Source organism: Eschrichtius robustus, chromosome 6, assembly GCF_028021215.1.
Source record: "Eschrichtius robustus isolate mEscRob2 chromosome 6, mEscRob2.pri, whole genome shotgun sequence".
Taxonomy (NCBI): Eukaryota; Metazoa; Chordata; class Mammalia; order Artiodactyla; family Eschrichtiidae; genus Eschrichtius; species Eschrichtius robustus.
In genome coordinates, this window is record NC_090829.1 from 124,008,630 (window position 1) to 124,033,669 (window position 25,040).

At 34.2% G+C, this 25,040-nt stretch overlaps 1 protein-coding gene across 1 annotated transcript in view; it reads left to right on the forward strand.

Annotated features, from left to right (window-relative positions):
- Positions 1-25,040, forward strand: part of NCAM2 (neural cell adhesion molecule 2) — a 232,497-nt gene that overhangs the window by 173,773 nt on the left and 33,684 nt on the right. The window contains 3 exon segments of the mRNA XM_068545688.1: positions 8,235-8,354; positions 10,613-10,734; positions 20,984-21,164. Coding sequence (XP_068401789.1) covers positions 8,235-8,354; positions 10,613-10,734; positions 20,984-21,164 — 423 coding nt within the window.

A 25,040-nucleotide genomic window follows, 5' to 3' on the forward strand; every position in this document is an offset into this window, starting at 1 on the left:
TTTCCTGTAATTGATATCTAATCTTATAGCATTATTGTTGGAGAAGATACTTGATGTGATTTCAATTTTCTTAAGTTTAGCACGGCTTGATTTGTGACCCAAGATATAATCTATCCTGGAGAATGTTCCATGAGCACTTGAGAAGAAAGTGTATTGTTGTTTTTGGATGGAATGTCCTATCAATATCAATTAAGTCCATTTGTCTAATGTGTCATTTAAAGCTTGTGTTTCCTTGTTTATTTTCATTTTGGATGATCTGTGCTTGGTGAAAGTGGGGTGTTAAAGTCCCCTAGTATGATTGTGTTACTGTCGATTTCCCCTTTTATGGCTGTTAGCATTTGCCTTATGTATTGAAGTGCTCCTATGTTGGGTGCATAAATATTTACAATTGTTAAATCTTCTTCTTGGATTGATCCCTTGATCATTATGTAGTGTCCTTCTTTGTCTCTTGTAATAGTCTTTATTTTAGAGTCTATTTTGTCTGATATGAGAAATGCTACTCCAGCTTTCTTTTGATTTCCATTTGCATGGAATATCTTTTTCCGTCCCTTCACTTTCAGTCTGTATGTGTCCCTCGGTCTGAAGTGGGTCTCTTGTAGACAACATATATACAGGTCTTGTTTTGTATCCATTCAGCCCGTCTGTGTCTTTTGGTTGGAGCGTTTAATCCATTTACATTTAAGGTAATTATCGATATGTATGTTCCTATTAAAATAAAATAAAAAAGAAGAGAGCAACCAAACCAATAAACAAATCCACCAGTAATAACAAGCTCTAAAAAATAAACTAAGATAAACATAAAAATCAGAAACAAATCAGTCACAGACAGCAAACCCCAAGTCTACAGTTGCTCCCAAAGTCCACCGCCTCAATTTTGGGATGATTCATTGTCTATTCAGGTATTCCACAGATGCAGGTACAGCAAGTTGATTGTGGGATTTAATCCACTGCTCCTGAGGCTGCAAGGAGAAATTTCCATTTCTCTTCTTTGTTTGCACAGCTACTGGTGTTCAGCTTTGGCTTTGGTCCTGCCTCTGCATGTAGGCTGCCCTCAGGCATCTGTTCTCTGCCCAGACAGGAGGGGGTAAAGCAGTGGCTGATTAAGGGGCTCTGGCTCACTTAGGCCAGGGATAGGGAGGGGTATGGAATGTGACGTGAGCCTACACGGCAGAGGCCGGCGTGACATTGCAGCAGCCTGAGGCACGCTGTGTGTTCTCTGGGGAAGTTGTCCCTGGATCACGGGACCCTGGCAGGGGTGAGCTGCACAGGCTCCCAGGGGTGGGGGGGTGTGGATAGTGACCAGTGCTTGCACACAGGATTCTTGGTGGCAGTGGCAGCAGCCTTAGCGTTTCATGCCCATCTCTGGGGTCAGAGCTGATAGCCGCAGCTCGCGCCCATCTCTGGAGCTCCTTCAGATGGTTCTCTGCCTTCTGTGGGCAGACAGGGAAGGAATCCCCTCTCCTCGCGCACCCCGAAACCATGGTCTCTTGACTCTTAGGCAGGTCCAGACTTTTTCCTGGACTCCCTCCAGGCTAGCTGTGGCGCACTAACCCCCTCAGGCTGTCTTCACGTAGGCAACCCCTGTCCTCTCCCTGAGATCTGACCTCTGAAGCCTGAGCCTCAGCTCCCAGCACCCACCCACCCCGGCGGCTGAGCAGACAAGCCTCTCAGGCTGGTGAGTGCTGGTCAGCACTGATCCTCTGTGTGAGAATCTCTCTGCTTTGCCCTCTGCACCCCTGTTGCTACGTTCTCCTCCGTGGCTCCAAAGCTTCCCCACCGCCACCCGCCGTCTCCACCAGTTAAGGGGCTTCCTAGTGTGTGGAAACGTTTCCTCCTTCACAGCTCCCTCTCAGAGGTGCAGGTCCTGTCCCTATTCTTTTGTCTCTGTTTTTTCTTTTTTCTTTTGCCCTACCCAGGTATGTGGGGATTTTCTTGCCTTTTGGGAGGTCTGAGGTCTTCTGCCAGCGTTCAGTAGGTGTTCTGCAGGAGTTGTTCCACATGTAGATGTATTTGTGGGGAGGAAGGTGATCTCCACGTCTTACTCCTCCACCATCCTGAAGGTCCCCCCCGATCAGTTTTTTAAATGATCTTTTGTTTAGCATATTTTTTTAAATTGTCAATTCAAAAACTCTTTATTGACTTCTCATTCTGCATTTGAAATATCTAGGCTTTGTGAGGATTGGAGATAATATATATGATATGTATGATGTGTGTTCTGCTCATAAGATTCTTACAATAAAATCTTCTAACAGTGAAGCATTCAAATACAAAAATAGGGGACATAATCCATAACAGAAAAAATATTTATAAATATTATTAAGAGGTTAAATAACTAAAATGAGGCTTAGAGTTTTTATAGCCATGGTACAGAGAGGAGTATTTAATTACAAAAGCTTAACTTACGCTCCCTGCCAAAAAAAAACAAAAAAGCTTATAACATAAAAAAGAATGTTGTTTGTATAGACATTTTGAGAAATTAGCATATTTGTGTGTGAAAAATAATATTCTGATTACTTTTAATCATCAAGAGATTTCATGGGTATTTTATAAAAACCTATTATTTTAGACTATAGAAGAAAATGTTTGGTAATTATATATCTCTCATATTTTATGTACTAAGTGGATCTTAAAAAAATCAATTGAACTCCCCTTAGATGAATAATTTCTATGTGATAAGAAATAATTATATTTTAAATTTAAAAAGTATGATTAGCTTATGAAAATAATTTTGATGGAACTTTTCTGTTTTCAAATCAAGGTTTTTACAAAGAGTATATTTCAAGAAGAAGCCATTTAATTTCAAGGGACAACAAGTACTTCTTGTGAAAAATCTTGCATCAGTTAAAACTCAATTATTAAATGAACATATTGTTTTTATGCATAGTTTATACTCATGATGAAAAAGAACATAAAAAAAAGTATAGTAAAGAAATAATTATGAAGATTCAGAAATGATGATCTGTGATTTTAAAATAGTGTCATCAATGCATTGAATAAAAACCCCACACAAACAGCACATAATCATCTGGTTAATTTTTCTTTCTACTGTTCATCAAAATATATATTCATATGAATTATTTATTACAAAAAACTATATCCACAAATGTTATTTATATTATAATATATATTTATACAAGTTATATATTATCATCCATAAAAGTCTCTAAGGTACTTTTAAAAAGGTGAGATCATATCCTTTTGCAACTAATGGAATCTTGAAACACAGTGTAATTTGTACAAAAATACAAATTTATATTTTCAAAAATAAATGAAAATATAATTGAACTGAGATGATTATTTACATAAACTGCTTAAGAAAACTTAAAGACACTTTTCATTAATAATGAAACTATCCCTGAAGTCATTCTTATGTATGTAAAGAATAACTGGACTCAAAGTATTAAAAAATTCTACATTAGGGATAAAAAAGGTAAAAAATTACTTTTATTTTTTTTCAAGCCTATTGCAAACTTCTGCAGAAAGGAGTCAGAATTCTCTCCCTCAAAAAGAAAGCTTTCTTTGTCTTGTTTTAATTGTTTAGAGAACAAAAGCTGAATCTCAGGTGAGAAACTTCGGGGATTTCATTATGTTTTCAGATTTATCTAAGGAGATTAACAACAAGTGTAATTTCGAACGATCAGTTCTATCCTAGCCAAGCTTTGTGATTTCGCATAGCTATCTGACATGTTTCACAGTTCTTGACAACCTGAACAGTTCCATTTTAGGTGGATGATACAGCAGTTCTACATGGAGGGAGTCCTTATCTCCCTACATTGAATGACAGGAAAAATGCATGGAGACATCTGGGGTTTAAGAGAGCTAAGAGAACATGGCTAAATTTAATCTCACTTTAGACCTTTGCTCAGCATAATTAGTTTGTAAATATGTAATTTATTTTGCTCCGTGGGTTGTAAATATTCTGTAGCCTCTGCTTCTCTTGACAGCCAAAGGGAGGAATTTACAATTCATTATCTGAACAAACTAAACTTATTTTGTTCAACTTCTTTTAATAAAGTTTATTCCCTTCTTAAAGAGAGAATACAACTTCAGATTTTTCTCTCTAGTAATATCATTTCCATACTTGTAAAAATAATGTTTAAAAAGTTCCTATTTCCCTTTCATTTGCCAGTTAAAATGTCATTGTTTTTATGCATTTCAGTATTTTGCTGTACTTTTTACATTTATAGCCAGGTGACAAAATGGCCATTTATGAAACTCAATTATATTTAAATCAAGCAGAAACATTACATTAGTGAGGGAAATTAGCTTTTTTATAGAACCTGTCCCTGTTGCCATGTCAAAGAAAAATTCATGATTGTTTATAATTTTCAGAAGAATTGCAGTATGGTTTCCAAATCATGCTGACTGAATATAACTATGAAAGACCTCAATGTATGCCATTTGTCCTTAGAGAACTTTTAATGGTTTGTAATCTAGACCTACTTTCACCTAATTTTTGAGTTTGAATTTCTAATAAATTGTAGAGAAAGAAACCATTCCCACACCTTAGTTTGTGGTTCTGTTGTTCTATTGTATGGACACATTTGGGGAAAGAACGTCTTTCATTAACTAACTTCATAATTTGAGGTGCTCTATTATAGAGTACACAGCATTTGTATTTCAAGTGGGGGTTTGCTTTCAAGCCCTACCTTGTGTATTCAGAAACCCTATGTTTGGTAATATGCCAGTAAATTATGGATGATTTCATGTATACATCCTCTCATTAAAGAAAGGCAAGTCAAATTACAGACGTAGGCTTTGCCTCCCCTGAACCTTTTCCTTTCCCTCTCTTTAAATTAGTCCCAATATATGGAGTTCTTTCTATTTCCCACAGTAATCTTTATGTTCACACAATGTTAATAAGCCTCACAATAAGGGTTATTGTACCAAAACCTTTAAAGTCAGAACTCAAAAACAGACTGATTTCTTGTATATCACTTTGTAAAACTGGCATTAATAGGCTTATTTCCACACCTCTCCCCTATAATTTGGAAGGTCCTCTATAAAACCTCCCTCATCCATTATACATTTAAGTGTTTTAGCCCAATGTTGTAATAACAGCTCCGTCATCATTTTGCCCTCTTTTCTCCTCTCCTCGGCAAACTGCTCTGCTGTGAAACTCAGTCAGTAAAGAGGAGAGTCTTGACACAGAACAGAAAAATAAGAGGAAATGGGGAAAATCAGTTCTGACTTGATCAGGACGCAATTAAAGAAATAGGTTTCCCCTTGGCAGAGGTAGAGGGACACCCAAAACTCCTCACAATCCCTATGAAATGTTAGAGAAAGAGGAATGCTGGCAATCCAAGCCAGAAAGAGGTTTTACTAGAATCACTCAGATAATTCAAGTAAAATATGGAGTTGCTTTGCTTTGTGTTTGTGTGTGTGTGTGTGTGTGTTGTTTTAATTGTTTACTCCAAGTAATTTCCTCAATTTTCCCTGATTTGATCTGCTCTGATACTTTGCTAGCTCAATTGTTATGCATTTTTTAACCTGAAAAGATGAACAGTCTGATCTCCACACTTCTGATGAAATGAAGAATTTTATTTACAATTAAAATTGTGTGCTTTAAATTCTGTTGCTTTTCTTGTTTGATTACATAAAGACAAACAATTTAATCTAAGCATTACCAGTTCCACACAGCTGAGTTACAGTCTATCTCATGATATTAAAACGATGGTAGCAGCTGCATCTTTACATCATAGAATATGGAGAGGCATGTCACATACCAAAGTTATCTGTAGCAGTAAAAGCATCTATGGCAAACTCTCATATATTCTTGTGTAGCCTACTCTCTGTATAGATTATCTGTGTACATGTTAAGATTTAGAAGTATCACTAAGACTATTTTGCCTGTAAACATAAAATATTTTTCCATTAAACAGAAAGTTAAAGATGAATAAATTTTAGGTGATCCATTATTTTGTATTATTTCACAGTCTGTAGATAATATCCCCACTTGCATAAATAATTGATATACAGGGGTGATTATTTCATGAATCACAATTTTTTATCTACACCTTCTTTCAACTTATTTTTATACTTTGTTTCTATGACATTTAATAAAAGTGTCTTTTTAGAAGTTGAGAGACCACCTCAGTCCTAAGACTTGTTGAATCTCAGTCAGTGGTGGAATCTGGCCCAGAGCCACATGACTTCTTTCATGAGTCTAAAGTCTGCATCACTAAGTGTCTTATTACAAAGGTTATTGCAGCCTGGTTACTTCCTGCCGGAGTCTCTCATATGTCCCCATGCAACATCAAGTCATTCTTCATTAGGATAAAGAAGAGGATAATCAGATACAAACTACTCCATGACAGTATTGATTGTCCAATGGCCCAAGCATTTTTGTTACAAGCCCTGAAGAATAAACACACTTTTATAAGGCATTAATCTCTGCAGATCTAGCTTACTTTGGCTTTAAATTTGCTATATTTATTAACTGATTAAATGATAAAATATGATGAATTTTTAACTCTTGAATTCCTTCATATGCTGACCTTGAGTGGAAGCTTTCTCTCATAAGGTCAATAGGATTCCAACTTCTTAGCATTTTAGCTGCCTAACTCTTAGCTTGATTCCCTCTCCCTTTCCATAATCTTCATGACCAGCTTCATCTGTCCACTGACGGTCTCTCCATTGTAGTCGTCTTCTTTTTCTTGGTCTGATACTATGTATTTCACTGACTCCAGGACAACTGGGTTTGGGTTTCCTGAAAAAGCTCACAGGTTGTTAGCTTGTCAGAACTAACTGAATTCAAGTCTTAATTTTCTGATTTACCTTGCAGCTTCTAATCAGTTGTATTTCCCTGCCAATCCATTTTTCCCCAGTTGGCCTCCTTAGCTTTGACACCATGTGTTTTCATCTGAGGCTTGACAAGGCCATGCACTCTCAAAAGCAAGTTCAGTTTTCTTACAGGGTAGAGAAACTGAGAAATACAAACATAAATTTCACTAATTGGAAATGTATCCTTTCTAATGATTTTGAAACATCTTTACTGGATTAAATAAGGTCTGGTTGATATCTGAACCATATTTTTGCCATTAATATTTATCTGGTATATATGATAACATTAGGGAAAAGAAGGGAGCACAAGGAGGTATCAAAACAAATTCATTAAGTATATTCATTCAACATGAAATGAAAAATGTTATTTAGTGAATATATATTAATTATCAGAAACATGTTAATAAATTATTTTGGAATTTTATTGACTGTGTATCGTCTTCAGTCATTGTTCATGTTAATCAATAGTCCTACAAATGTGATCCTGATTACTTATGGTTTAATCTTTTATTTTATGATTGATTATATCTTCTATTATGAATTGATCATCTGACTTTAAGTTATTATGTAAGCCAGACATAACTTCCTTTTGATTGTTCATCAAGGCATTGCCATTTCCACTGGTTAATTTTTGCCCTTTTTAGCAAAAACAGTAAGGATAGAAACAACTATGGAATTTTGTTAGCTCCACCGAAGGAATTTGTAAAGATGCAAAATTTTGAAATCTGCAATTGTATTTAAAACTTTCTGGCCAATTAAAGGGGCTGACACTCCCCAGGGATGTTTCTAATAAACTTTTATATCCCTGTACTTTTTCAGATTCTTTCTTCTCCTTTGTGTCATGTTGAATCCAGGCTTGGTATGGTATATAATTGAGAAGAAATTCAGAGAGAAAATACAAGAGATGACAAGCTCCAAGCTAGTGTTAAAAATAATTTGATTTGATTTGAGATTATTGAACAAATGATCCTCTATTACAGTAGTCAACTTAGTGACACTTCTTTGATGTGACTCAAACACCTTATACTGGAGGCCAGACTTCTAGATATTGAATTCTATATCTCCATTAACTTCTGTAGAAATCATCTATTTTGAGTAGACAAAGTATTTGAGAATGCATGCTGTAAAGATGTTTTATTTAAATCCTTTTTTTAAAATTGAATATTAAAAAGACGAAAGAAAATATTTTACTTTCTACTTTGTGAGTTGTAAGTATCACAAAAGGAGCTACTAATTTTCTTCTTTGAAAGTTACTGCATGTGGGTAGAAAGCTAAAATAGAGATGAAGAGGAGGATTGTTCAGAAATCATTCTCTTCTTATGTGTATTTCTTAATTTTTCAGGTATTTCATGGAAAGATTTACAGTGATATTGTTCACTCAGCTTTGTAATAGTTTGATTTGTTTTACTTATTAAAATGCATTAATCATAGGCATATTTTTTTTCTTTTAGCAATTGTTGTTTTGAGCAACCTGGAACCAAATACAACTTATGAAATCAGAGTTGCAGCTGTAAATGGAAAAGGACAAGGGGACTACAGTAAAATAGAAATTTTCCAAACATTACCAGTTCGTAAGTAATCTTCTCTGTTTTTCTCTTTGTTGCTATGCTCTTCACTTGCAAATTTAAGTGGAATTTTAAAATTCAAGGAGACATTTCAACACTTGGAGGAAGTGAATTATGTCCTTGTTGAAGTGGTTTCTGAAGATGGTGACATCTCAGATTTATAAAAAATAACATTGTTCTGGAGCAAGGGAAAAAGAAAAGTGCACTGCAATATATACAGTAAAATTGCTCTCAGGAAATTGTCCAATCAGGAAGGTGTCCTACTTATTCAGTCTGATTAATTAGATTGTAGTGCCCAGACTATATTCTGTGAGAGAGTAGGAAAGTATCTATGTAACATGTTTAATGTTCTAGTCTTTTGCTGAAGCATGACCATTGCCTTTATTCCATGAATTACATAGACCCTAAGTGTGAGAAAAGGTACTAATAAATTAATGCATTGCAATGGTGACTGCAGAAGAAGAATAACTATTGCAGTCGCCTTCTTGTTACTACCCTGTTTTGGATTGAAGTCAACTGCATTTACATGAAGTTAGATAGACTTAAAACAGTATAGATTTCCTTTATGTTGAATAAATTGTTTAAAAATGTGAGAAAACTTGAGTGTGACTAAACAAACACCGTTATATAATCTATACATACCCTGTCTATTATATACTTATATTAGGGCAGGCAAACTGACCGCAATAATTATCTTATCCTAATTTGTGACCAGTTCTTTTCTGTTGGTTATCATAAAATGTCAGGTGTGTTCTCTTGTCTCCATTCCTGAGGCCAGTGTCTTTTTCAGTTCCTCTTTATTATGATCACCAGGACGACTGCAAGTACATCTTGACTCATAATCCTACTTTCAGACTAAAATGATTCCAGAACGACTTTGCATTATTTAAATGGAGATCTATCCCTTCTCTGCTTATAATTCTCAGCAGTATCACCCTTCATAGTTTTTCTCATATTCTCTTACTGCATTATTTTAAGACATTATTGTACTGTTTTGTGGAGAAGTTTTAATTCATTTATTGAAAATACATTATATTGCATGTAAATCATGTCATAATACCTTCACACTAATTTAATTAACTTTGATGAACAATCACTGTATAATTTCTCCATTTACCTTATTTCTATATGGTTGTACTATACATACAAGGCTATTTTACTATTTACTTACATGCCAACACTCTCAATTGTCGTATTTCTTTAATGATTTGCCTTTTCTCAAATAAAATACTCATTTGCTTAAGTTTATAAACACTGTATTGGAAATAAAGGTAATCTGCTGAGAAAAACCCCAGATTCTCTAGTTTGCGAGGCATGCCTTCCTCTCCACTATATTCTGCTTAGTTTGTCTGTCTTGGCATTCCTCTGAGTAGACCAGGTACTACAGTTTTCTGGAACCTTGCAAATTAAAGCATGTCCACTTAAAGTTTCTTAGTATTACCTTATCATATCCATATGCATAGGGAATTGGAGGAAACAGAGGCAAAGAATGCCAGTGCATTCCCAAGGACATCACATAAGTGACACGGGACAGAGAATTCCCATTCCAAATTGCCAAGCAGTGACGGCATCCTTCATATAGAAAATTCTCCCACTTCAGTAGATCCCTGTTCATATTAAAAATGTTACAAATATCTTTATTATAAGACCATCTCCATATGAATAATAACACTAAAAGGAAGTATTTTCATGAAGCTAGAATTAAAAAAAACAAAAAAGACAAATTTGAAACCCGTCTATGGACTGGATACTACAAAATTTCTTCATTCAAATCTGCATCTAGCTAAAAACTGTTTATTAAAGCAGATAACTAGTTGCTAAGCTATTGTATTTCCTGGTAGGTATATATTTTATATAGTTTGATGACAATATGTTTATATTCATAAATATTTACAAAATGTTTACAAACTATTTACAGTAGAAAAAAATGATAGTAGACTATTAATACAAGAAATAAAGTTGTACACTTGTGTAATGTAATGAGTTCTATTCTCAGAGCATTTGCAATATAAACGTTATATTTGGTTCTGAGGTTTCACAATTTTGGCATGATACTTCCAGATTTAAGAATGTTTCTATTTCTTGGATGGGTAAAAAGAGGATCAGAGTTTATATCGCAGCAAAGGGCAAATAGAAAGTGATAAACCCAGGATAACATCATACATTTTGATTACATGACAGTGTTTTTTAAATTAAAATTCAGTTTCTCTACATATATGAGGTCTGTGCAAATATCAAGAATGTTGTATTTATTGCATATATAGGTGAACCAAGTCCTCCATCGATACATGGACAGCCAAGCAGTGGGAAGAGCTTTAAACTCAGTATCACCAAACAGGATGATGGAGGGGCCCCTATTTTGGAATACATCGTGAAATACAGAAGTGTAAGTACCCTGTTTATTATCATTTTGCACAGTGTTTTCAAGTTGCATTAAATTTGCATTGAATTAATAGATATATCAGAAGTGAATGCGTATTAGGTAACAACAATGATAAAGTGTTTTCATAGGAATTCAAATGCTAATTTTCCATTGCTGAAATTCATCATTATATGTTGTAGAATGTTTGCTTGTTTGTTTGCTTTTTGTAAAATCTAAGCGTAGATAATCAAAATAATGCTATGGTTTTCATCTTGTGATTTCTAAACTTAGCAACATTTCAGCAATGAGATATCATTTTCCCTGTTTTCCTGACAAGGTTAACAGGATATTTCACCTTCCACTCTGCTTGATTTTAGTAATTTCAAGCTAAGCTATCTTCTCAACTTTAGTTAATGTAGGTAGGATAAACAAATCACATCTCAAATTTACTTTATTATTCATTTTCATGAATTATTAAATTATTAACTCAAAATACATTTATTATTTAATATGGATTTTACAAAATAAATCACTTTAATCAACATTTTAAAAAGAATGGCCACATTTAACTTGAGAAAGAAGGAATAGATTTCTTCAAGTTTAATTAGCACTAATATGGGATTTTGGACAGCTCAAAGCTGCCTTGGGACTTGTCTTCTATGCAGGGGATGAAGGATGTCCTCTAGTTGCAGAGTGGTGAAGAAAGTCACCTGGTAGACTTTGCCTTCATCTGAAAATGACTTTAAAGTCCACTAGAAGTGATTTCTGTTAACAACTTTGCCATAAGAACCATTGAGTATTTGTGTCTACTCTGGAATATGTTAAAAGTGAAAGACAATTTTAATTAAACTTTGTAAAGTTTATTTACTAATGATTATGATTATCTCCATAATACTGTGTCAATTCTATTTAATTTTTTTCCTTTCCATCCTTTCAAAATTCACTTTAATACGTTTAATAAATTCCATTAAATTTGTTTCCATGACAAAATTATGTGCAGCTATCATTTTTAATTCACATACATCTTTTTGTATTCCAACACCTACTCATTTCTTGCAATTTTTGAAATGTAACACCAAATTTAAAAATTTCTCTGGCTTCCAGTTGGCATGATTACTTTTTTGTGTTTGTTTGTTTTATAGTGTCTATGTAATGGTGGCCTCACAAAACAGATTGAAAAATATTCCCTATTTTTTTTCTCCACATCAGGCAAACCTTGGAATTTTAGGTGATCATTTTATTTTTAATTTATTTTGTTTACCTTCTGTTTTACTAATGTTTATGATTAGGCCCATATTGTCTCAATTTCATGTTTATGTTTACTGAACACTTATTCATACTTTCCAAGTTTGTTATATTTTAGAAAATAGTGTAATTGCTCCTTAATAGTACATAGATGAATTTTAACTATTTTCCCACAAATCCACAATTTTCTAAATTATAATGTTGTTGCTTTTAAATTCAAACATCTAAATATTTTCATTTTTTTTAATTAATTTTTATTGGCGTATGGTTGCTTTACAATGTTGTGTTAGCTTCCACTGCACAACAAAATGAATCAGCCATACACATATAGATATCCCCTCCCTTTTGGACTTCCCTTCCATTTAGGTTACCACAGTGCATTAGGTAGAGATCCCTGTGCTGTACAGTATGTTTCCATCAGTTGTCTATTTTATATGTAGTATCTAAACATCTCAATTCTGAAGGATAGTAAAAAGGAGTCTAATTTTGAGTAGCATACGTCAACAATTAATTTTAGACACCAGTTCAGTATTTTACATTTCCAACTGATATCCCTTTCCCAGGACCCCTCTTTGTTGCAGGTTTCAAGCTGGGGACGATGAACAGCTGTGTGTGTCTTATGGCTAATCTGCTATGGAGGCTTCATGCCTCCCTTCCAAAACAACTCTGAAAGGCTCACTTGTCTCCCTATGAATCTGATGGTGTTTCAGTAGTCAAGCCAGGTTTCTTGGCCATTCTTATTTGACCATCTGGAAACTCTTTGGAAGGGAAACGGTCTCTCTGTAAGGGTCATACGCTTAAATCAAATTAGTGGGAATTAAACTGGGAGAAAAGAACTTGAATGCAGATTGTGGCCTACAGTTGCACCCAGAAGAATTTATGGTACAAAATCCAGATGAATGGTAAGAATTTGTAGATAAACTCAATAAAATCCCATGGTGAACCCTGAAATTCAATGACAAGTTGTAAAAATATGCTTAATATACTCTCTATATGTATAATTTCTACCTAAAACTAAAAGCTGTGCTTGTCTTGGCCTTTTGAAGAGTTGATATTGGAAATAACACAAATGTTATATTGAGTTTAACCAGAATCATTAATTTCAATTGATGATGGCAAATATTTTTTCTTTCGGATTGTATCTTTTCTTCATCTATTAGTGAGTTTTATTAATACAGCATGCATATGTAGGAATGCTGTGACTTTGTTCAGCTATACAGTCAGGTGTCCAAATTGTTTTTCCTAATGTTCTTTCATCCTTAGCATGTTGGCTTTTGTCTTCATATAGATTATTGTGTGTTCCTAAGATGTTGCCCTCCCATCTACCTTTAGAACGTGAAGAGAGCAAAAAGAACAAAAGGAGCAATAGGTTGTTTAAGCTTAATTTGTCTGTTTTTCCAGCAATACCATACACATTTTTCAAAAACTCCACCAAGCAGAATTAGAATTATGTCTCCTTAGATAGAATATGTCTCATGACCACCACTAAAAGAAAGGTGTTATAGTTGGGAGTTGGGTCAGCTAAACAATGGAGTCTTCAACATACTGTTAAAGTAATTACCTTTATCATTATACTGGCTGTCTTAGTCTGCTAGGGCTGCCGTAACAAAATGCCACAGACCAAGTGGCTTTAACAACACAAATGTGTTTTCTCACAGTTCTGGAGTCTGGAAGGCCAAGATCAAAGTTTCAGCAGGTTTGGTTTTTCCCAAGGCCTCTCTCCTTGGCTTGTGGATGGCTACCTTCTTGCTGTGTCCTCACATGGCCTTTTGTCTGTGCACACACATCTCTGGTATTTCTTCCTCTTCTTATGAAAATATAAGTCCTCTTGGATTAGGGCTCCATCCTAAGGACCTCATGTAACCATAATTACCTCTTTAAAGGCTACATCTCCTAATAGAATCACATTGGGGATTAGAACTTTAACATATGAATTTGTGGGGATGTACGCAATTTAGTCCATAACAGTGCTCCTGTCATGAATCCTATGTATCTAAAAAGGCACATTATTGGCACTTTGGGTGGCATAACAGTGGCCCATCCAGAGCTCAACCACCCATTACAGTATGTTTAGCGTCTCCCACCCCTACTCACTATTGCAAATAGTGGTCCCAGTCATTGTTGAAACGAAAATGTTCACTGGAGTATCACTACATCTGTTTAGAGCCAATTAGATTCACAAAATGGAAATAGATATTCAAGGGGAAATATATGTATATATTTGAAAACATAAATTGCCATTTAAAATGCTGACCAAGTTTACTTTGGTTTCCTTAATGTGTATTAGAATTAGTCTTCTATGAGAAGTTGTGTGTGAAACATACAAAGACACAGATAAGTAAAGTGTTAAGTGTAATAAGATTAGAAAATTTTGAGTGATTCAAATTTAGATAGATCATCAATATATTTTACCTTTACATGTAGCTAATGTGGCTCAGCCTCAGATTAAAACTTGAAAAAGAAAAAGTTTTGTTTTCAGTAAAGCTCTAGCTTCCATTATTTCACCTTTCTTCCCCCCACCCTGCCCCAACCAGCCTAATGTTAGCAATGCCTTGCTTTTGCCTATTTACTCAATATCCATGTTTACTCTACCAATAAAAGAAAGTTTTAGTTTCTCCCCAATTCCATCTTATTTCTGTCTTGCCAACCCTCTCCTCTTAATTTCCAAGAGCCAGCTTTTTCTAACTACAAAAATTACTAGTGGATCTCATTTTAAATATCGTAATGAAAATGATTGGTTGCATAATTCAAACATAGCTATAATTGATGGATAATCAATTACTGGGTTACTGCTCTAAAGCTTATTAGCATTTTAGCAGGGAACACTGTTTTATTAGTAGAACTTTGGGCTTCTACGGTAAGATTTATAAAAGTAATTCCTCATATCCTTTGTATTTCAAGGAAGGTATTGCTAACTCTTGGAAGAAAAAAAATACATAATCATACATAAAGTGATTTTTTTTTCACATTTTGTAATGGACAAACTGAACCTTACAGAATTTGGGTGACTTGGTCACCTGTGGGGCTGGGGAACAAAACATGAGACTTTATAGCAGAAACGCTTTTGCAGCAGTAAGGGCTGAATTGAAATTTGCCTGTGGAGATTGTATTGACTCCTCATCCACTGTCCCATCTTAACTCAATCACCTAGGACCTGTGCCTCCAAATACAACCATTCTGATCCACTTCATCTTTACCATATCATTTAGTGGTATGCCTTGTACTCCAATACACTAAAATCATCTCCATATTCCTATGTTTTTCTTTCTCTCCCTTTACCATCTCCTCCATCCTGCAAATATCATGCTCTGCAGGCCCAATTGCAAATTCCAAGATTCAGTATAAAGTTATATTTATGTGGTCAAACAATAGCCCATCTTGGGGAGGAATAATTTTCTCCACATTTTCTTTCTCAACAGGTTACTTCTTCACATTAAAAACTTTCATGTTCAAGATTCAGTCACTAAATGTTTATAGCTGCATTTACCTTGATATTTTCACTTGTAATTGAAATAATAACTATTTCAAAAATAACTTAGTACTGTTCTTTGTATGATTCCGAGCTACTTCATCTATTAGTTCCTCAAACTGCATGAATTCCACAGTGGAGTAAAGCTCAGCTGAACAACTTAAAATTTTATTTAGCTATATGCAATGCATTTTTTATTTGGATAACCTCTATGGAAATAAAATAGGTAAATTTGGAAAGTAAGGAACACTCTTACGAGTTTTACTTGATTGCTTCTTTGACCCTACCTTTCAACTCCCCTGTGCACAGGACTATATGTTTTATAAGCTAGGAAACAAAATTGAGATAATGTGTTCCTTATGTGAGTGTTGATTTATAGCAGACATTGAATCTGAATATTTAAACCTGCATTTCACTGGAAAAGGAAGACTAATCATATTGTAATATACAGAATGTTTAACTTCCTATAGATTATGAATCAGGAAACACATTATTCTATGTTATCTTGTAGTAGATAGAGCACACAACTTTGTTCAGTGACCTATTAAGAAGACAGAAGCTATTAGAACAGAACTAGAGTAATAAAAGCAGAATTAGATGCCTCCATGGACCCATTGTGAAAATTAACATCTCTAATAAGTCAGTGAGATTAAACAATGTATTTGGAGAATAAAGACAAACATTAATCTCATAACATGTATAGAAAAAATTAAAGCAGTTATTCTATGTACAGAATATTTTTACCTACTTCATATTGTAATGTCAAAAGAACTCTATATAATTTAATAAATGCTTTTGTACATGCTTCCATTAGTTTTTCACTGTTTTCTCTCTAATTTGATGATAGGTATCGGATCATAACTATCACTTAGTGTTGGTTACATTAAATAAATTTCCTGAGCTAAGAAGGGTTAAATAAAATTAGTGACCTAACATCAGTTCTGAGGAATATACTACAGGGCCTAGAAACACTGCTCTAGCATGTGTTTCTAGGTCATAACTGACCTTCTTAAGCCTGACTCAAAGTCTGGAAAGTTGTATCTCAATGGCCATAGAAAAAGAAAAGTTAATTTTGAAAAGGGTATTAAACTAATAAATAAGTAGAATTGAGGTTTTGTTGCTGAGGAAACTTATTTTCTAATAAATTATTAATAGTTTATTAATAACTTATTGTCTAATTTAATTATGTCTAGGTGTGTATATTGACATTTCTTTAAAGCCATCAGTTTAAGTTTTGAAATATTTTCCAACATTGAATAGCTATGGACATTAAAGAGTACTAAACTTTTTGGTATTTTTTTCTTTGCTGTTAGTGAAAATGATGATTTTTATTCATCCTTGTATTGTTAGCATCAAATAGACTAATTGTTGCCTGAATGAATAAATGCATCAATGACAATAAATAAGTTAGTCTACATTGTTCAATTATAAATGATCCTGTATCTAGATTAATAAATACAAGAAATAATAAATGCAAGGGAAAACACTTGCACTGTGTGAATTTTCATGGGATGTGAGAACACAGAAGGTGATGAACAGGAAAAATTAGATCTTATTTTTCCCTAAAGAAGTACCTCGGTGATGGAGAGTTGGAATCGATAAAGTAGGGTCCAATTTACAAAATTTTACCAAGCTTCAAGACCTGGAACAAAGGCAGTTTGAATCAACTATAATAATGTTAAAAAAGAGATTAGAATTTGAAACTCTCCTAAAAACTTCCAAACCTTGCATTTTTCCCAACCACAGCAGAGTGTGTGTGTGTGTGTGTGTGTTTGTGTGTGTGTGTGTGTGTGTGTGTGTAAATTACCCAGATTGCTAAATCACCTCTCATATTCAGAGTAGCAAACAGAGCCTTAGAGAATTCTGCGGCCTTCTGTAAGGTCATACAAGTAGTGAATAGCTGAACCAGGCTACTGGGAAGTCCAGAAACAAGGAACTGCCTTGCATGGGAACATACAATCTTAAATCGTAACACAGTGGAATCACAGGAACCTTAAAATTAATCAGGTTAATACAAGCTCACCTTCTCTATTGTCCTCTCTTTTTATAATTATTCAGTTTTTACTTAAGATGATGTTGACCATATATATCCTGAGACTTTGAAAAGAAAGTTAGTAGATTTCTTCTTATTATGAATAAAAGCAGTCAAGGAATCATCTACAGATAAGCAAACCAAAACCCTCTCCACCTCTCCTCCACTCTCCTCTCTATACAGCTGATAGCAAATATTTCCCTATATGCTGATATTATGATTTTAGAATAACTTTTAAGGAGTCCCCTTAATGGTCATATGGCCCTGCTATCTATGTTTTGACAAAAAGGATTGCTTAAAAGAAACTATATCAAAGCAAAATGACCATATTTTTTTCAGGAGCTGCCCTTCAACATTTAACTGGCTTATTAATAATAGCTGTATTCAGCAAATCATCTCATTAAATTACCTAGGGGAACTTTTTGCAACTAGATTATCTTAAATTGTTCCCTCGGCATTTCAGTTCTGTAAATTAGGCACTCTACAAATGCATAAATGAGATTTTGATGCTTAGGAAAGTATTTGGTAACACCCACTTTATTTTTTTCCCCTATTCCCTAGGAATAGCAATTAAGGGATTAAAAAGCGTCCTTGTCTAATGGTGAATGGAAGATGAAATTGACTCAAATTTGGGAAATTATTATAACTCCTTTCGGTTCCTTATGCCATCAGTCCAACTATCTAAAATGATGGAGGGGCTTTTAATTTATCATGCTAAGAGCTTCAACAATTGAAAGTTAAGTGATTGGAAATTCACAAGAGACTATCTGCATGCCTTGGGCTTGTCAGGAAGTTCCACTTCAAATGCTCAATTCTCAGAAATAGTATTTTTGGAGAATAACCTAAAGGACGTGAAGTCTCTTCGTCCCTCTGAATAATAAATTGTATCCTAGGGTAATCCAGATATCAGCTGTTGGCTTATTTCTGGCTCTTTTACCCACATCTCCACTCAGATCCAAAGCAAAACTCAACTCTGGATTTCCACACAAATATTCACTTTCACCAAGCATTTGATAATAAATTAGAACTTATACTTAATTATTGAGGTAAGGGGACATCCACAGGGGCAACTCTCTACTGCTTTGTGTAACTTTGTCCTTATCTAATCATTCAGTCTTCCTACTCCTCATCTCCTCCTTTCTGTATATGTGTCTATATGCAATTTATTATATACCAAAGATTTATATATGTATTTTACTGTTTATATGTATGTTTGTGTATATATGTCATATATCATATATGATCTAAAATTACTTTTCAGTGGAGATTTTTGTAAGCTTTATGTTTCTTTTGGTCAATGCCTATGAAGTGCTTTTACATGTACTTAAAACAATACACATACAGTGTCTGTTTTTACATCTCCCAGTGGTTGTGCATCTTTCTGAGGTTTTCAATCATTTTGCCTATTTTTTTGGATCAAAACTTCTGTGAAGGAATCACATCTTCATTAACTAGGTGAGGATGAATGAAAAGGAAAATGGTACTGGAGTTTCTTATTTCCAGCAAAGTTGACATTACTTCCCCAGAGAAAACCTTCCTGATTCCTGGACTCTATTAGTTCTCCCTGTTATATGCTCCCAAAACACCCTCTTGTTTTTCAAAGAACTCATGTCTTCCTTCTGTGTTGGTTTGTAAACTCCAAAATAAGGATTTGTACATGTTTTATTCACTGTTGTGTTCATAGTTCTAGAAGAGTCTCACTATCCACTAAAGACTGAATAATTGATGAATGAACTGATGAAGAAAGCGGATGTTGGGAGAATCATGGCTAATGACACAGCTATTCTAAGCAATTCAAAAACACACCTAGATTCCTTTCTTAACTTTACTAGTCATTTAATGACTTAGACAAGTTACAAGGTTTCTGGTCCAAGCTGTTGTTTTCCAATGGCTTTTCAGTACACTTCATAACACTGGACACCAGCCTAGTCTAATAAATTAGTGAGTTTATAAGTTTCAAAAAGCAAGGGGATTTACCTCTTGTTTATATGATAATTTTAAGTGCTTGTCCGAAACACCTGGAGAGGGGTAGTATCTCCAGTTTTAGATGAAGCAACAAAAGAGGCTAACCGACTTCCTTTGTAATAAAAGTTCTATGGAACCAAAAATAATTAAGTCAGAAAAGAGAATCACAGTATGGTACCAAAACTGTAATGTGGTCTTATCTCCTTTTGAAGGATACTTCGTATTTGTAGTACCATCAGTTTAATGCAATCATGAATTTAACTTCCACAATTTGATTTTAGATAATAAATCCTCATTTTTCACCATAAATGTAGAAAACATTGTTATTCTTTCTAGTCAAATAAACATTGTAAAATATTGGCTCAACATAAGGTAATACTGGGCTGAGCTCTGAGGTTAAAAAAAGATTGACTAATCGATCTGTTGATCTGTCTATATATCTATGTGTCTATCTATCACTATGTCCAGGTTACAATTTATTTATAATTACACCTCTGGGAAATTGAGATTTTCAGTGGCAGTGATGGATTATTGGATTATTAGATATGTGATTTCAGAGAAAATATTTCATTTCTATATAGTTATTATGGAAATAGTTTCTTTTTAATAATAGCTGTCATTTGTTAAGTGGTTATGATTCTTAATGCCCTGGAATATACAATTTACTCAGTTTTCCTCTTTGCTTCCTCATGAAAGCTAGCAGAGCCAGCTGCTACCCTCATTTCTGTAATAGAGATGAGGGACACAGGCAGAGATTACCATTTAAACTTTAAATGGTTAACATATGGCTCAGCTGAATGTTCACAATGCTTAGGATACTTTAATCCATAAAATTATTTCAATTATTTGTAACTGTAGTCATAGTATTTTTTTTAAAGGGGTTATTCAAATAGCATGTTGTCCAAAACATTTATTTTAGAAAAAGAATCTGGATTTAAGTGTAGAATGTTCAGGATAGGATAACATATTTTAGTTTCTTATGTTAATAACTTGTTTAACAGGTAATAAATTTTCTTGTATGTTGTTTCATTATGAGTCCAAAACATCATAGTAATAAAAAATGATAATGGAAATTTAAATCTATTTTAAAAATCCAGACATTATTTGTAAGACACTTTACTACCCACTGCCTGCCCTGCCCCAAACATTGAACAATAGTCTCTGGAAATTGTTTTAATGGGTATGTTAAGCTTTTTCTATATATAATATTTTGTTTTCCCTGTTCACATGATTATTAATAATCAACAAAGTGGCTAAACAGCAAACTGATATATGTGAAATTTTTAAAAATCTTAATGTAAGTGAATTATCATTTGAATCATCAAGGATTAATTATGAATTACCACTCTTCAGCTAATTTAAAAACAGTTACGTTTTTTGTGGAACAATCTTAGAAATGACTTCGTCTATATACAACTTCATTTATCCCAGTGGATGAGAAAATATCCTTTTTTTTTGATTTAATAAACCCACTTGCTCCATTTCAAGATAAATTATTTTTTTTAAAGATCACAACTTTAGTGCATGGGTATTTACAAAATATATTTGTATTGCCTTTACAGAAAGATAAAGAAGACCAGTGGCTAGAGAAAAAAGTGCAGGGAAATAAGGACCACATTATTTTAGAGCATCTACAGTGGACAATGGGGTATGAAGTTCAAATTACAGCTGCCAATAGATTGGGATACTCAGAACCAACAGTCTATGAGTTCAGCATGCCACCAAAACCCAACATTATTAAAGGTAAGCAAGCTATATGCTTTCTTAGGCTGAAAATAAATATGATAGTATCTTTTATAACCCCTCTGGATTTTTTCTTACTATTGAAAACATAATTTTATAGAAGGAAGTATAAATTCTAGGTTCTAATCATGATCATTTACATGTCTTAATCAAGATTTCTCAGTTGCTCTTGCCATAAAAGATTGGTTCATTTGTAAATGCGCTTTGACAACTTTAGTGGTTGAAGTGGTAGAGAGAGAATGAGCAGAGGGGGAGGATGGAGGATAAGAGAAACTGTTGAAAATCAACATGAAAAATATTCGTTGAGACCAGAAAAAACTTTTGCAAAGGAGAAAACTTCTCTGCCAAACACATGAGGCCTGGTCCTCCACTTCTGGGAAAATGAGCCCATTCATGCCTGACTAAGCAAGCTGAGTTTGGAAAGATAAAATCTATCACACAATGAGGCAGAAACAACCACAGATACACCCGCAGAAAGAACTATGAATAGAGTTTCAGAGAAGCTCAAAAAGTCGCAGGACACTCATTATTGGTGGTCACAGCACACTGGTGGCTACCTTTATTAGGGAATAGTGCTTACATTATTTTATGCTAGTGATATTGTCAAAGTCTACAGGAGGGATATTAAATTTTTTTTCAGATACATGCTATAGAGGTGAAGATGCAAGAATTTGTCCTGATTCATAGTCAGTTAACTCTGTTAATGAGTTGTCATATTGGTCATATTTTAACATTCATCGTTCCTTTACATATTTAAAATTTTAAAATTTAAAATTTATACATACATGTATATATACACACATACTCTTTATATATAGATAGAGACATCAGAGCTGCATATTCATAAACATGATTTATTTAAGTCATATTATAATAGAGTATCAGTATCACATACTATTTTTGAGACTGGAAAAAAATTTGTCAGTTCAGTCATGCTATTTAATCCTCTTGTAATTTCAAATTAATATTAATTTCATTAGTATGACTTTGTTATACATCATTTTTCAATTGAAAGCAGCTTTATACAATTAATCTTTCTATAAAAAAGTAATTACTATTGGTTTTATGGTTTAAAAGTAATTTATATCATGGCTTTGCATTGCTAGTATTAATTAATAAGTGCTTCCAATTATAATTTGAAATTAGGAAGTTGGAAGTATCTAGAAATAATATGGATAGCTGGGTATCATATTGTGCTGGCACTTTTTATAATTTACAAAGTACTTCTGCACTTATTATCTCATCTTATTCTTGAATCTGAGTTGAGCAACAAAGAGTTATCCTCATTTTACAGATACAGTTTTGAGAAGCTAAAGTATTTGCTCAAGGTCAGAGCTACTTTAAATCATATGACAAATCCCATGTCCTTACAAGATGATACACCTAATAAAAAGAATGGTTGAATGAACTATTAAGTTCATTGTTTCTGTGAGTTTTAAACATCAATAAATGCTTCTACAATTATAATGCATTATGTCTGTAGTAATTATCCTCTCTGCAGATATCAGGAACATAATATAAATATGATTTTTAATCTGAGTCAGAATCTTCAAAGGAGGATTTCAAGAGCAAACTTCATCCTCATACATCTTTTTTTTTTAAATAGATCTTTATTGGAGTATAATTGCTTCACAATGTTGTGTTAGTTTCTGTTGTACACCAAAGTGAATCAGCCATATGCATACATATATCCCCATATCCCCTCTCTCTTGAGCCTCCCTCCCACGCTCCCTAGCCCACCCCTGTAGGTCATCGCAGAGCACCGCGCTGATCTCCCTGTGCTATGCTGAAGAGACACGTACCACAGTGTTCATTGCAGCACTATTTACAACATCCTCCTACATCTTTAATCAAGAAAAAAATGAATATTTTTTGAAATGGAAGGCAATATTTTAGTTTTATAGATAAAACGCAAACTGTAAAAAAAATAGATTTCAGGCAGGTTACTTTACGTTATACTCCCAGAGTCCCTGTTATGCTGTTTTTATAAGAAACTGTTGTTAATAAAACAATAGTAAGTATAAACCAAAAGATAAATAAATAAAGATAGAATATATATGAAGAACATATATATGAAGAATATATATATGTATATATATATATGGAGGCACAAAAAAAAAGTATGTTATGATGCATTTTCTATAAAAACATTTTGTTTCAGTTTTAGAAAGTTAGTTTGTGGACAGTGCTTAGAAGGAAAATGGTTTATAGTTTCAACTTCGCTCTTGTCATTTAACTTCTCTTGATATGTATTTCCTAATCCCTAAGCTAGTTTCTTCTGGTTCTGCAATATTAAGATTTATTCATTCATTCATTCCAGTAATTCACTGGGGTCTTGCTTTGTGGAAAGTACTGTGATGAGTGCAGAGGAATTATCTGTGAAAAGTACAGAACTGGTTCCTGCACTCAAAGACTATACAATCTAGTAGGGAAGATAGACATTAATCAAGAGTTAGAATAACCACCAAGTAATTACAACTAAGAGATATGCTGGTGCAGTGTGCTGCCATGAGAGCCTTTGGCAAGTATACCTAACTTATAGGGGTAGGTGAGGCTTGAGAAAGGACTCCCTTGGAAAGTGACTTTCTGAAAGAAACTTGTAAGGAATGAGCCTTCCACGGAAAGTGTCTTATGTGGAAGAAGTCTCTGAAAGAAGAAGGAATTTGATTTGCTTTAAGAACTAGAAAAAGGATGGCTGGGAGAGAACCTGGAGGTGTGTGAACAAAAATAAGGATACCGAGAGATCTGTGACCCAACCAATCCAAGGTCTTCTAAAAACCATGTAAATAATTTTAAAACAGATCCTGAAAGTCATAAGAAATCATTTGAAGCAGGGAAATTATATGAATAGATAGACATTACAGACAGATTAATCTTGCTCATCAGGATAGAAGCAAGAGATGGATGGACATGAATGCTTGAAAAAATGTGATAACAGTAGAAAAAGAAAGCAATGAATAAATTCCAGACACGTTGTAGATGTAGATTAACCTGCCTGTGTAACAGAATGGATTCAGTAGATATTGATGACTTTCAAGTTTCTTGCTTGGGCAACTGGAACATTGTTAACATCGTTTCTCAGGATGAAGAATCTTATAAACAGAGCAGGATTTGGAGAGTAAGGGTCAAACATAAATCGGTTTGGTATTCATTAGGTTTGAAATGTCAAATAGATGTTAGATATGTGTGTATGGAGATGAGAAGACAGCCATGGCCTGGAAATATACATTATGATGTTTTCAGCCTTAACAGATAATTGGTATTTAAAGCCTGGGTGGGGATAAAACCACACAGTGAGTAATGTCTAAGCTCTATGAGAAATAGTTGATGTCTGTGATACTCATAGATGTTTCCCAGTACCCAATACCAGTACTTAGAAGGGTGACTGGCACAGCATTAATGTTCAAGGGGTGCTTCTTGAGTTACTGAAGAATAGAGTGTAAAGAACCATGTCCTGTATAACCATGTTATACAGGACGAGGAAACCTCTCCCTCCCCCAATGAGACTAAGATGTAGAGTTCCTGGAAAAACAGAAGACTGTAGTATCTTGGAAGTTAAAAGACAGTCATATTTCCAGAAGAAATTTATCAATCACATTTGCCCCTTCAGATGCTGCTGAGAGGTCAACAACTCAACTGAAAGAGATGTGAAATGTGCTTATTACATACAGCTCTGCTGAAGTGCTTGGGAGAGAAATTAGGTAGGAATGAGCTGAGGATTGTATGGGAGGTTAGCAGGTTTAGAGTCCGTGTTAATTTATGCTTTCAAGAAGCTCTGTATGAAGGTGAGCAGAGGGGGAAAAAATAGTCAGCGTTAGAAGGACTTTTATGATGAAAAAGACTAGCACGTGTTTCACAGCTGATTAAACAGATCAA